We start from the raw sequence: 12,517 nt of genomic DNA on the forward strand, positions 1-12,517 counted from the left end.
TAATGCCCTGGGCCACACTCTCCTCTCATGTCCCTGAAATTCATGAGGAAGGCCTCCAAGATCGATGGAGAATCCGGCTCCCCTCTCCCCAGCCACCTCCCCAGGGATGGTGAAGGCAGCAGAATGGGAGCTTCTGGGCCACACTGAGGCACGACAGTGTTTCCCACGCAGAGCCCAACAGTCTGTTTTCTGCTCTGAGGGGAAACACCTGCATGTCTCCAGCCAGAGACACTAGTAGCAGGGGTGAGGGCTGGGAAGAGAAGTTACAGGCTCTGCCCTATTACTCAACCACAAGCAACCCCCCGCCCTCTTCCCCCCCAGTTGTGTGTAGCAGGGGAAGGGCTCACTCTGATGCTGAGATCCCAGGAATCAGGAGGAGCAAAAAGAAGCTATGCTGAGCTAGAACGTGCTTTGTTCACATATCGCATTTTTATAGTGGGTGACATGATTCCTGGATATAGTTTGCACAAGGTACTTGGGAATCCACAGGGCTGAAAGGAGCTGCACACATCCAAGCTATTTATTCGATTACTGCTATTGTAGTTGATTGAGAAATTCCCTTTTGCCAGCTCGCGGGATCTTAGTGCAAGAATTGTGATATTTGATCTTTAACTTAAAGCCCTAGCTCCTAAAGCCAAATGACATGGGCGGAGACTCAGCTTTGGATTTTTTTTTTGAAGTAACCTTCTAGCCCTCATGGCTGTAAGAAAAGCTTGAAAACATGACCCAAATGCACCCTAAAGGCTCAGAAACCAAAAAGCAAATGATCCCCCCCCCACGACATATTTATGCAGGGTTTTTAAGTCAATCTCCTGATTTGGGTGGGAGGGGGTGCGTGACTCATAATTTTTGAAGACTTGGAGATGGCCGTACTGCCTCAGAGCTTGTCTCATTCTCCATTCCCTCTGTAAACACACCCAAGCCTTAAAAGCCAAAGAGACGAGCTCAACAACAGGCGTGAATATAGCAGCTGTTAACGTTTAACTTTATTTTTCTTCTGATTGAAAAAGAAAAGAGAGAGAAAAGTTACAAAAGTACTAAAGAAAGGCAACGATATTGACAGGAACTTTCTGTTGTCCAGTCCCACCTCGTGGAATATCGTAAGAGACGGCAGCACACGGTATCTCCTCGGGCCAATAAAAACACCTCACCTTGCTGGGCGATCAGGGTTCGATTCCAGCAGCACCGACTGAAGCCTTAGAGTTGGGGGCACCCAAACTTTGCCACACTGAGGGCTACACTGGCAGTTTGAGGCCCATACTGAATATGCAGAAAAGGGAGCCATGATATGGCTGCCCTCGTCTTTAATAGGGAGGGGTGCGGCCCCAGGGGATGACAGTTCTCACCGTGCAATGCTCCAGCTTGAGCCGGAGCCAGTTAAAGATCATGTAGAGGGTATAAACAGAAACCCCTCACCCCCGCAGGGAGAAAGATCAACTGGGAGCGACATCTGTTTTGAAATGAGCACACCCTGCCGGAAGCCACTAGAGCTTTCATTCCCAACAGAAGCACCCAGGGAATAAATCAAGCCAATGCCCTTTATTTAATGCTGGTGAAAGGGGCTTTATCTGCGGCCCTGAAATCCTCTAGTCACAGCAAGGGCAGTGTCAGGACACAATTCCCCCCCACTGCCCTCTCCTGCCAATGTGCCTCAACTCGGAAGTGCAAGGAAAGAAGGGGTGTTCAGTCTCCTTGGCCCAGCTGGCTTCTCTGCTAAGGTTCGCAGCAAAGAGGCCAGTTAGTATTGGTTTGCCATGTGAGCTGTCCTAGGAGAGTGGGATTGGGAGCCCACCAGCTCATTTTATATGCGGCACCAAAGAGCTCTCCATAAGAGAGCTCATGGAAATTTTTCAGAAACTCACAATTCCTCCACTGGACCCCTCGTACGCCAGAGAAGGAGAGGAAGTTACTGCAGCCGTGCAAAGGATGCAGCTTATGTCCTCTCGTATCTGCCCAAGGCTCAGAACACTTGCTCAGAGCGGGGGAGCAGCCAGGGAACAGGGGCTTCTGCACCAGACAGGGACACAGGATCTGAGTGCACCAAGCACGGGGCCTCCTCAGCTCAGCCAAATGAAACAAGGGCAGCCCAACGTTAACTGCACCTTTCATGGCACAACCCCCCCCCCACCTCCCCGGCTGTCCAGTGAGACCTCAAAACTGGTTCAAGTCTCACTGGTGACGAGGCCTTGTGACATGCCTGTGACATGCCTACCCTCTGGAAACTGCTGTGGTCTGACAACAAGAGCTCCCTCCAACACGCACCACCCGCCATGCCTGTGTCAAAATCATTTGCTCTGCTGGTGTGACCAGACTCAGGTGAGCTCAACATTCACCCCAGCACAGTCTACAAGGCACCAGCAGAATGAGGGTTCAGCAGGCTTCCCAGAGAGCGTGTTGGACTCTGCTGAACGTCGGGTGGTGTCACCAAACTCAACCCTGTCTGGGGCCAGTCACAGGGAGACACCCGACGCCGAACCCCACCACACCTCTAGGGTGGACACAGCCCCAGTGGAGAGGGGCCCCAAGGACGCCCCACCCCACTCGGTTTTTCACTCTAGTCCTGTAGCATGAGGACTGAAAGTGGATGTCTCACTGTATCCATGGACTGCTGAGGACAGACCTTCCATTTCCCACCGCAAAGCCCAGCAGAGGACATGGGGATTCCCTTAACGCCGGTGCTCTCTGCCTGCCCATTTTAAGCATCTTTAGATCGGATCAATGCCCCAACAGCAGAATAATCAGGGTAGGCACCTGCAGGCTCTACATCCCCCTGCCCCCAATTCCCAGGGCCCGTCAACTGCAGCAGGGCTTCAAATGAGCAACCTCGCAGAAGGGGCCCATTCTCTTTGTAGGGCACCCTAGGCAACCTCTGTCTCCAGCCCTGAGAACTCTTCAGTTTGGGGGAAGCGGCTGGCCCTCCAGCAAACCATTAGAAGGCAGAGCATCTGGGGAGAAATCTGCTCAGTTCTGGTGGGCATGCGGTAGCAACCTGCCTGGTCTCCACCACTGCCCTCTACGCAGTGACTGCCTGCTAGCCCTGGAGGGCTAAATACACCTGGCATGTCCGTGGGGCTGACGCCATCTTCATGGCTTCACAGTAGTTTATGAAGCAGACTTGCTCATTTCACTCCGAATGATGTGAAACTGGGCCCTGGTGCAAATCCACCTGTTTCTCCACTGCCACGGAGATTGCTATTGCAAAGATGTCCCCATCCCACCCACATTCCATCCCATCCCTGCCAGGGGGATTGGTGGTACGACAATTCCTGAGGTTTTGGAGAAACTCCTTCAGTAGGCACATGACGGTTCTTCAACTGGAGCTATTGGGCTCAGGGACTTCAAGGTGCTGAGGGAACGGAAGGCAAAGGTTGATGGGTCGTACACCAAGTGGGATGGTGGGCGGTTCCCGTTCACACTCTGAATGGAAAAAAATAAAGGCAAAAGGAATTTGTCAGTGCTCATGCAAGCAGCAAACTGGTTTGTAGGTACGTACATGACTATCCTCTCCTGGATGCAATCATATCTGCCCCAATGTGTGTCACAGGCCCTACACCAACAGCTAATAGCAACAGCACAAACGGTAAAGTTATTTCCTCTTTTTCTTCATCCCAAAACCATGTCAGACTGGAGGCACCTGGGTACCTGTGTGATTAGGACCCCTGGCCTTTGCCAGTAGTTCAGTAATGCAGAAGTGAGAAATAGCGGAAAGGATGTACAGGGTGCAACCAGAGTCAGGGGGGCCAGAACAGTCAAGCAACCACAAAGCATCCCAGTTATGGCCAGTGAACTTGAATTTAGCTCCTCAAGTGGGTGCTGGGTTAGGATGTCAATTTAAGAATCATCACTCCCAGGCCTGTCAATTCCAAGCTACGTTCCAGATTATCATCACAAAATAAGCAGCTTCTGGTATGTCAGTCAGTATCTGTTAGAGGTGGCCCAGACCCAAAACCCTGGGCTCATGCACCCTGAAACACTGAGCATCTGGATCCAGACTCTGCACCCTGGGCCCATCTCTACCATGTCCCTCTCAAGTCTCCCATCTATTCTCTCTCATCTCTCTCTATTCTGTCTCTCTCTCTCTAATCTGTTTGATCTCGCTAATCTCTTTCTATTCTACCCCATTGATCTCTAATGTCTCTTTAAACTTTCCCTTCTCTAGTCCACCCACCTCTTGCTTTCTGTTGTCTATCTCTCCAATCTATCCCATTGCTTATCATATCCATCTCTCTCTCTCTCTCTCACACACACACACACACACACACGTACGTTGCTTCTTACCTAGAACCACGTCACCCTTTCTCTGGGGAGGTTTGAGTCTAACTGGGATTATAATTTGCCCATGAACCTCTTGGATTTGCAGTCTCCCTCCCTCCCTCCCAAAGGAGTTACCCTATCTCAGTTCAATATAGGCAGGTTCCTCTGTATGTGCCTTATTTTCAGAAGCTCTGAGCATCTGCAGCTCCCACGGAAATCAGCTGGAGCAGCGTGCGCTCAGCATATCTAATAATCATGCCCTCTCTGGATTTTACATGTGGTCTTGAGACATCCAGCCTGCCATCCATTCTGGGCTAAACTGAGCCCCACGCCTCAGACCAGCGTCACTGTCCAGGCTTCCTTCGTGGGAACAATTCCACATGCGTGAATCAGGTTGAATAAACAGGAAATATAACAACCCACAAGGTTGCAAAGACAGCCCAGGATGGAAAGCGGGTAGGTGGTGACCAATGGAGTCGATCTTTATCTGCAGAGCTGGGAGAGAGCCTGTCCTGCGCAGCAGACAATGCAGTCCCAAAATAAACCACACTGCCTTCGAAGAATGCCCAGGAGTTGGCCGGAGCTCACTCAGGGCCCTACAGATCATCGCAGTCAGGGCCTCACAGCCTGGTTTGTACCACAGCCCCCATAGACTCCTTTAACAACGAATCTACCCCTAGAGCATGACACCATCTCCCCCTTGGCCAGGAGTGGGTATCCGTTAGCACCACCAGGGGGCAGCAGAGCATTCAGGTGGAAATCCTGTGTAGCCCCACAGAGAGTTTATGCCCTGGAATTGGGATACTGTCAATTTATGGTTAGCATTCCCCAGTCCTCTCCTTCCAGTCCCATCCTGCTTCCACTGAAGTCATTGGGAGTTTGGCTGTGGTCATCACTGAGAGCAGTGTGTCGCCAGAAGAGAGGGCAGCTGTGGGCTACACCTTAGGCCACCATGGGCTACATTTGGCTCAAAGGCTGCTGGTTGGATGCACCAGGACCCGACTCCAGCCTCCGCACAGTCTCTCCTCTGCATTCCCTAACAAGGACTCACCGTTTTCCTGAATGCTAGTGTTACTCGCCCAGCCTGGGTGGACGGCCCTTTTGTGGAAGGAGCAGAGCTTTTAGAAACTATTCGCAGCTCTTTTGTCCCATGGTACAGAGCCATGACTTCTGACACCTCAAGGTCATGTCTAACATGTGGCGGTCACCAGAACCAGAGGCCTCAACCTTTGATCCCCTCTTCTCACTCCCTGATGAATTTTAATTTGTGATCAGCGGGGGGAGGGGGGAGGAGGGAGGGGTCAGCCTTTCCCTGCAGGCTTTCTGGCCAGCTGAGGTAGTCAATGGGGTTGTTACACCTTAGAGATGGAAAAAATCTGTTAGATCATCCAGTCCCTGCAGCATTTACTCTAGTGTAGCGATGAGAGCAGAGATTGGCGTGCGACGCAGGAAGTGCGGGGGGAATCAATGTTTCTAGGTTCTATTCCCAGCTTTGCCATGAACCCGCTGTGTCCCCAAGTGACAGCATTTATTTTAAAAGGAGACCAGCACAAAAGCATGCGTGCGCCCTGCCTTGCAAGCACGGCGGCCCCCTCATCCCCAAATCGAGGTGGTCCATCAGCATGGAAGATGCCAAGGTTGGGCGTGGCATCAGGTCGGCCCACAGCTCCAGCCAACAAATCGTGCCCTGCTACCTCCCCTGACACCCTGGCCGGCTCAATGAGAAACAAGAGAGGCATATTTAAGAGCCTCTGCTCAATAGACACCTGCTGTGGGGTTATATATGGTGCGTGCTCTGGCAGGGCTTGGAGCTGGAGAGTAACGTAGCAACCCCTATTCAGAGCTAAGGGGGCAGAATAAATCAGCAGATTTGTCCCTCTCCTGAGCAAAGAAGCTGCCTGTCAATGCGAAGAGGGGAAGGGAACAAAGAGCTGGCAGTGCCCTCCATTTTGAAATGCCAGCTGTGATGAGGGGAGATGTCTAAATGAGATGATTTCTGCGGGGGGGAGCAAAGATCCAGGCAGCAAGAGAAAGATCTGGGGAGAGAGGGACCCAGAGGACCTAAGAAAAGCCACCCACAAAATTCATCACGTCTTGGGCAGAAAGGAGCTCTTTCGTCCTCCAGGATCCACGTGTGGATGAAGCGGCCTTCACACTGGCCCCTGAAGAACCCAACGTGAGGAGCATGGCACAGAGCGAGAGCAGAGGTGGAGCCGAGAAAGACATGGTGGGAAAGGAAGAGTTCCCAGGAGGCTGGTCTGCTCCAAGAGCTGCTTCTAACTGATCCATTGTTGCCCTGTCTCGAGTCCAGCCTGTTTGTTGTGTAAGCAGAGTCAGGATGGGCTCCACCCTGACATCTGGTGGTGAGGTGTGGCAAGTTGTGGAAAAGAACTTCAGGGGCCGATCTCATTTGCATAGGCACACCCACCGTGCCTAGAATGAGGCCATAGCTGCCCAAATGGTCACTTTGGCTGCTGTGGGATCCCCAGTGTCTCTGTTATTGGGGCAGGAAGAATAAATTGTTATTACCCTGATTATGGGAACTGTGCTTGGAACTGTACGTGGCCTTTTGTTATGATGAAGGGACTCACCATCAACTAAGTAGCACTCGCTAGGCAAGGTTCATGGGTTCCAAAACTCTGTGAATTGAGAGAGGCTGGGGACAAGTATTAATGCTTAGTAGCATGGGCCCCTTGGTGAGGGCCTTATGTGCTGGTTGCACTTTCTTCTCTCTCCACTGTGAAATATCAGAGCTAATTCTGATTTCATTAGAAGTCTAGTTACAGGCTGCTGAGCTCACTTTGGGCTGACAGTGCACCAGCACTGAGGCTCCCCTACTACAAGCTGAATTCACCAAAGAGCTGAACTGACTAAAAGCTGAAATCACTGAGCGTTGTGCCAAGTAGTGGGGGAGCCTGAAGATATATTGTGGAGCAGTTTGCGGGACGGCTGGAGTGCCTTGTGGACAGGCTGGTGGAGCAATTCATAGGACAGCGGGAGCTGCTGGTGGGACGTGGAGCAGTTCGTAGGACGGCAGGAGCTGCTTGTGGGCCGCGGAGCGGAGCTGAGCGAAGGAGTTCGTGGGGCGGCTGGCGGAGCGAAGGCCTATGGATCTGTGGGGCGGTCAGCTTCAGATCATGTAAGGTGCCTCTTACCCCCGTCCCATTTCCACCCAGGTTGGGAGGTAAAGCTCTACAGATAAACTTTCGAACTCTGGGGCTGCCCTGACCAGGGACAGAGACTTTTGGGGCATTGGACTTTTGGGACTTTGGGTGATTTGGGGTTGCTGGACTCAAGAACCAAAGGGAAAAGGGCATGCCCCAATTTGCCTGGGGTGGGTTTTTTGCTCATGGGTTGTGTTATGAATCCTGTTGGTGGTGTTTCCCCAACATAATGCCACATCGTTTCTCTGTTATTAAAAGACTTTTGCTACACTCAGACTATGTGCTTGCGAGAGGGGAAGTATCGCCTCTTGGAGGCGCCCAGCGGGGGTGGTATATATTTGTCCCAGGTCACGGGGTGGGGGCTCGAGCCGGTTTGCATTGTGTTATTGGAATGGATCCCCTAGGTATTGAACCCGGCCCTTGTTGCTGCCAACTCTGACGGGCAGAAGGGTTACAGTTGTATCCAGCTGTTGTTTCACATCACACGCAGTTGAAAGGGATTTGGGGCAGGGCTGTCTGTTTACTATATCTATGTACAGCACCTTCTACAATGGGACCCCCATCCCTGATTCTGGCTTCTTGGTCTGGGTAATAATGACATAATAAAAGAATAATAAATAATGTTACGTTTGTGTCACTCCTTTAAGACAAAGGCACTGTAGAGACAGTACTGTAAGAATCATTGGAATGCAGCCACCTCTGAGGTAGAAGTTGGCTCACAGTGCACAACAGCCCCACACAGCAGCTGCGGACAGGAAGTGTATTGTATCCAATTGAAGCCACAGGGGAGACAGAAGCATAGAATCGTAGGACTGGAAGGGACCTCGAGACGTCTTCTAGTCCAGTCTCCTGCACTCATAGCAGGACAAAATATTCTCTGGACCATCCCTGACATGTGTGTGTCTAACCTGCTCTTAAAAATCTCTAACGATGGAGATTCCACCACCTCCCTAGGCAATTTATTCCAGTGCTTCACCACCTTGACAGGAAGTTTTTCCTAATGCCCTACCTAAACCGTCCTTGCTGCAATTTAAGCCCAATGCTTCTCAGAGGTTACGAAGAATACTTTTTCTCTCTCCTCCTTGTAACAACCTTTTATGTACTTGAAAACTGTTATCATGTCCCCTCTCAGTTTTCTCTTCTACAGATTAAAAAAACCCAATTTTTTCAATCTTCCCTCATAGCTCATGTCTTCTAGACCTTTAATCATTTTTGCTGCTGTTCTCTGGACTTTCTCCAATTTGTCCACATCTTGCCTGAAATGTGGCACCCAGAACTGGACACAATTCTCCAGCTGAGGACTAATCAGCGTGGGGTAGAGCAGAAGAATTATTTGTCATGTCTTGCTTACAACACTCCTGCTAATACATCCCAGAATGAGTTTGCTTTTTCTGCAACAGTGTTACACTATGACCCCCTGATCCCTTTCTGCAGAACTCCTTCCCTACGCAATCGGTTTTCATTTTGTATGAATGGAATTACTCGAATTGAAACTTACTTAGGACACCCGTAGACTTGCAGAAATTGCCACTGGATCTTTTAAAATCTCAAGTGGTCAGGATCTGTTTGCTGTCTGATCCAAAAGATGGGCTCTCCCGCAGCACAGCACCCCTGAGCACCATGGATTCAGTAGTGGTTCAGAGGGAAGAGCACCCTTGACTGAATTGCCATTATCACTTCCTGCAGAGCTGGTGTTTTCTTTGGAGGTCAGCCTCCCATCCTCCAGGTGACCAGACCTGACCCTCCGAGACCATTTGGGGGTGCAGCGTGTGGTCATCTCGCTCTAATACTCAGGATGATGTGAAGCCCTACTGATCTCCTCCCAGAAAGGAGGACTGCCAGGTGGGAGAACAGAGTCACCCTCTGGTTCTGCCTAGTGCCTTCACTTAGTCAGGGGAGCTTTCCTACCAGCCCTGTCCTTCCCTCCGGCATCTAACTGTGCACTGTGGCCAAGGTGAGGAGAGCTGACTCTTGCTGACACAGGAGATCCAAGTCACTCCCCTGTTGGCAGGTCTTCGCAGAGCTTGCCATAAACCTGCTCAGCAGCTGCTGCTGTGCGGCCACAGCCCGATTCTTGGGGCAGCGCCTTGGAAGGCAACGCTGCGGCGGGTGAGGCTCCAAGGCACGGCCTCCACTGTAATGGCATTCTGGGCAGCTGGGAGACTCAGACAGGCCGCAGTCTAGGATGGCTGCACATTCACTGCAATCATTAACTGGGGGGGGGAGGCCTTAATGGATTAAGCAATGTATTTACACAGCTGGAGAGCAGGCTGACAGGCCACAACTCAGCTGCTGACAGAAGGGCGCATACTTGCGTGGACCCACACCTGCTCAAACACACACAGCTGGCAACGACTGGCACAGTTGCTTGCACAGGCTCACTTGCCCCTTCACACGTGCACACTCGTTCCCACACAATCACCTGCATGAGCACACTTGCACGGATCGCTCACCCTGCCCCCCACAGACTGTGACATGCAGGCACTCACAGGGCTTGGCTTCCGTGTGCACCGTTGCCCTAACTTGAGTCCCAGCCCCACCCAGAAGCCTTCACGCGGGTGGGGCGGTGCTTTTAACTCATGTTGCCTGGGCCTGGCAGGAGGTATCCGGCTACAGTTTGCACCATCGCCAGCTGCTGACCCCATTGCCCCGTGCAGCAATCCAGTCCCTTTGTGCAGCTGGAGTGCCACTCCACCCTGCAGCTAGGTGAACACTAGGCAGAACCGGAGCAGTGTGAAGTGGCTAGAGCAGGTCCAGCTACCGGAGCTGCCACTCACTCACAACAGCAGGGAGGACGCTGCAGCCTGGACTTTGCGTGGGCGGTGCACGAGCGTAGGTGACCGGGGGGATCAGGCGGGCTTATGCAGCTGGCGCTGAAGTCCCTGCTGTGGCTGCATGGCAGCTATGGTTAGCAAGCTAGTTCGAGTCCAATTAGCAGCATCTGCCATTCATACCCTCCCATCTACAATGTAGATGTACCCTGAGCCTCAATCACATGCACTCCCTAATGCCGGGGTTCTCAATCTTTTCCTTTCTGAGCCCCCCTCCCCCGCAACATGCTATAAAAACTTCACAGCCCACCTGTGCCACACTAACTGGTTTTCTGCATATAAAAGCCAGGCCCGGCATTAGGGGGTAGCAAGCCAGGCAACTGCCCGGGGCACCCCGCCACAGGAGCCCCCGCGAAGCTACATTGCTCAGGCTTTGGCTTCAGCTCCGGGTGGTAGGGCTCAGGGCTTCAGCCCCAGGCAGTGGATCTTCCGCTTTCTGCCCTGGGCCCCAGCTAGTCTAATGTTGGCCCTGCTTGGCGGCTCCCCTGAAACCTGCTCGCAGCCCCCCCCCAGGGGGCCCCAAACCCCTGGTTGAGAACCACTGCTCTAATGCACGTGCGCACACACACACACACACACACAAACTCACACACTTGCCCTTGTTTGTATATACTCACTCGACACACTTGCTCATGCGGACTCCTGTTCGCCCACTTGCACACTCTTGCAAATCTCGACCATAACAACAGCCTATTATCAGCGTTGTACAAATGCAATAAATAAGAAACCCATCTTGAAACACATTAACTAAAGATCAACTAGAGAAAGTCTGGATGACGACTGGACCCAGGGGCCCCAAAGGCAGACAGGGACACCACACAGATTCAAGATGACAGAAGAAATCCAGAATTCCAGAGCCCATCTGATTGGCCTCTCTGTGAAAGCAGAGGAGTTTGCAGCTACCCCACAAATTGGCTTTCTGCCTGAACTGTACCTTAGGCATGAATAAAGAACCATGGAAAAAGCTAAATGGGGAAGAGATGGTGGGTTTAGGGCTGCAGAGCTTAGCCCCATATAAGAGTTAAAACCTAACACTACCCAGGAAAACCCAAGGACCGAAGAGGATGAAGCCAGTGCTGAACCAATGCTGTAGCACACTGCTGTAGGGTGCTGTGTTGGCGATGCCATCTTTTGGAGCTGATAGAAAACCAGGGGCCTGACAGCCTAACAAAATCCTGGTCCTTGTCTTTAGACCGAGGAACTTAGCACTGGTTTCCTGGCCAAATTCAAACTCAGGTTAATTCGCACACTCTGCCAGCCTAAATTTCCTTTGCAGTTTCAACTGGACACAGGAGTCTTCTTTTCTCCTTGATCGACGTTCTTGCAAAGTGTTGCTGTGCTCTGTTAAATAGCTGCTGCATTGCACACCAGAGGTGGCTGCCTCTTGGTGGTGGGTGAAATTTGTAGGTCCATTTGTGAAGTCCTTTGAAATGAAAGGCACCATGTAAAGGCTCATACGATCCCCCCACCATGTATGGAAAGGAAAAAGTCCACAGTGGGGCCCTGTAAAGGAAAACCATGACTGTGCGTGGTGCTCTGCCTTCCTGAGTGGGCAGGACCAGAAGTGTACAGAAGGATGTTTCCCAACCTCCGCTTGTAGAGGCGCCTACAGGAAAGTCGGGGAGAATTAATGCTGCCTGAGTTCACGTGGCAGCATTGGTGGGCACAGTGTTTTTAATGCCAGTTCCTTCTCTCCTTCCTGTCACCCCTGCAACATTGTCACAAAGCACCAGAGACCTTTCAACTTCGATGTATAAACTCAAACTGTGGGGGAGGAATCAGGGATCTAGTCCCAGCCCTGTCATGGACTCGGTGTGTGGCACCAAGCAAGTCACATCACCTCTCCTGTGCCTCAGTTTCCTATCTGCAAAATAGGGGGATAATCCCCACCCCACAGGGATGTGCTCAGGACTAATCAATTAATGTCCATGTGCTGAGATCCACAGAAAGGCAGTTTCCTATAATTTACTCTCTTGCTTCAGGTACTTTGCAAAATATAGATCCTCAGGCAGGGTAAACTGCTGTAGCTCCATTAACTTCCATGGGGGTCCAATGGTTTGCACCAGCTGAGGCTTTGGAGCTTAGTCTGGGATAATATCCAAAATACATCTCCTGAAAGAACTTAACTTTGGGACCAGGGTTATATGTAAACACAGGTCTCTCTATTGGAGTTAGGCATGAAATCCCAGATCCAAACACTCCCTCGCTTGAGGGAGTTCAGAGCCAGAGCTGAAGTCTGCAGCTGTGGCCTGTCCCTAATGTTTACGG

At 51.5% G+C, this 12,517-nt stretch overlaps 1 protein-coding gene across 2 annotated transcripts in view; it reads right to left on the bottom strand.

Annotated features, from left to right (window-relative positions):
• Positions 1-972: 972 nt before the first annotated feature.
• LOC140909402 (uncharacterized) overlaps positions 973-12,517 on the bottom strand; it is a 75,951-nt gene continuing 64,406 nt past the window's right edge. For both annotated transcript variants that reach the window (XM_073338592.1, XM_073338591.1), the window contains exon 5: positions 973-3,417. In XM_073338592.1, coding sequence (XP_073194693.1) covers positions 3,289-3,417 — 129 coding nt within the window. In that variant the 3' untranslated portion in view covers positions 973-3,288. The remainder of the gene's footprint in view (positions 3,418-12,517) is intronic.

The sequence above is a fragment of the Lepidochelys kempii genome, chromosome 3 (assembly GCF_965140265.1).
Source record: "Lepidochelys kempii isolate rLepKem1 chromosome 3, rLepKem1.hap2, whole genome shotgun sequence".
In the NCBI taxonomy this organism is placed as follows: Eukaryota; Metazoa; Chordata; order Testudines; family Cheloniidae; genus Lepidochelys; species Lepidochelys kempii.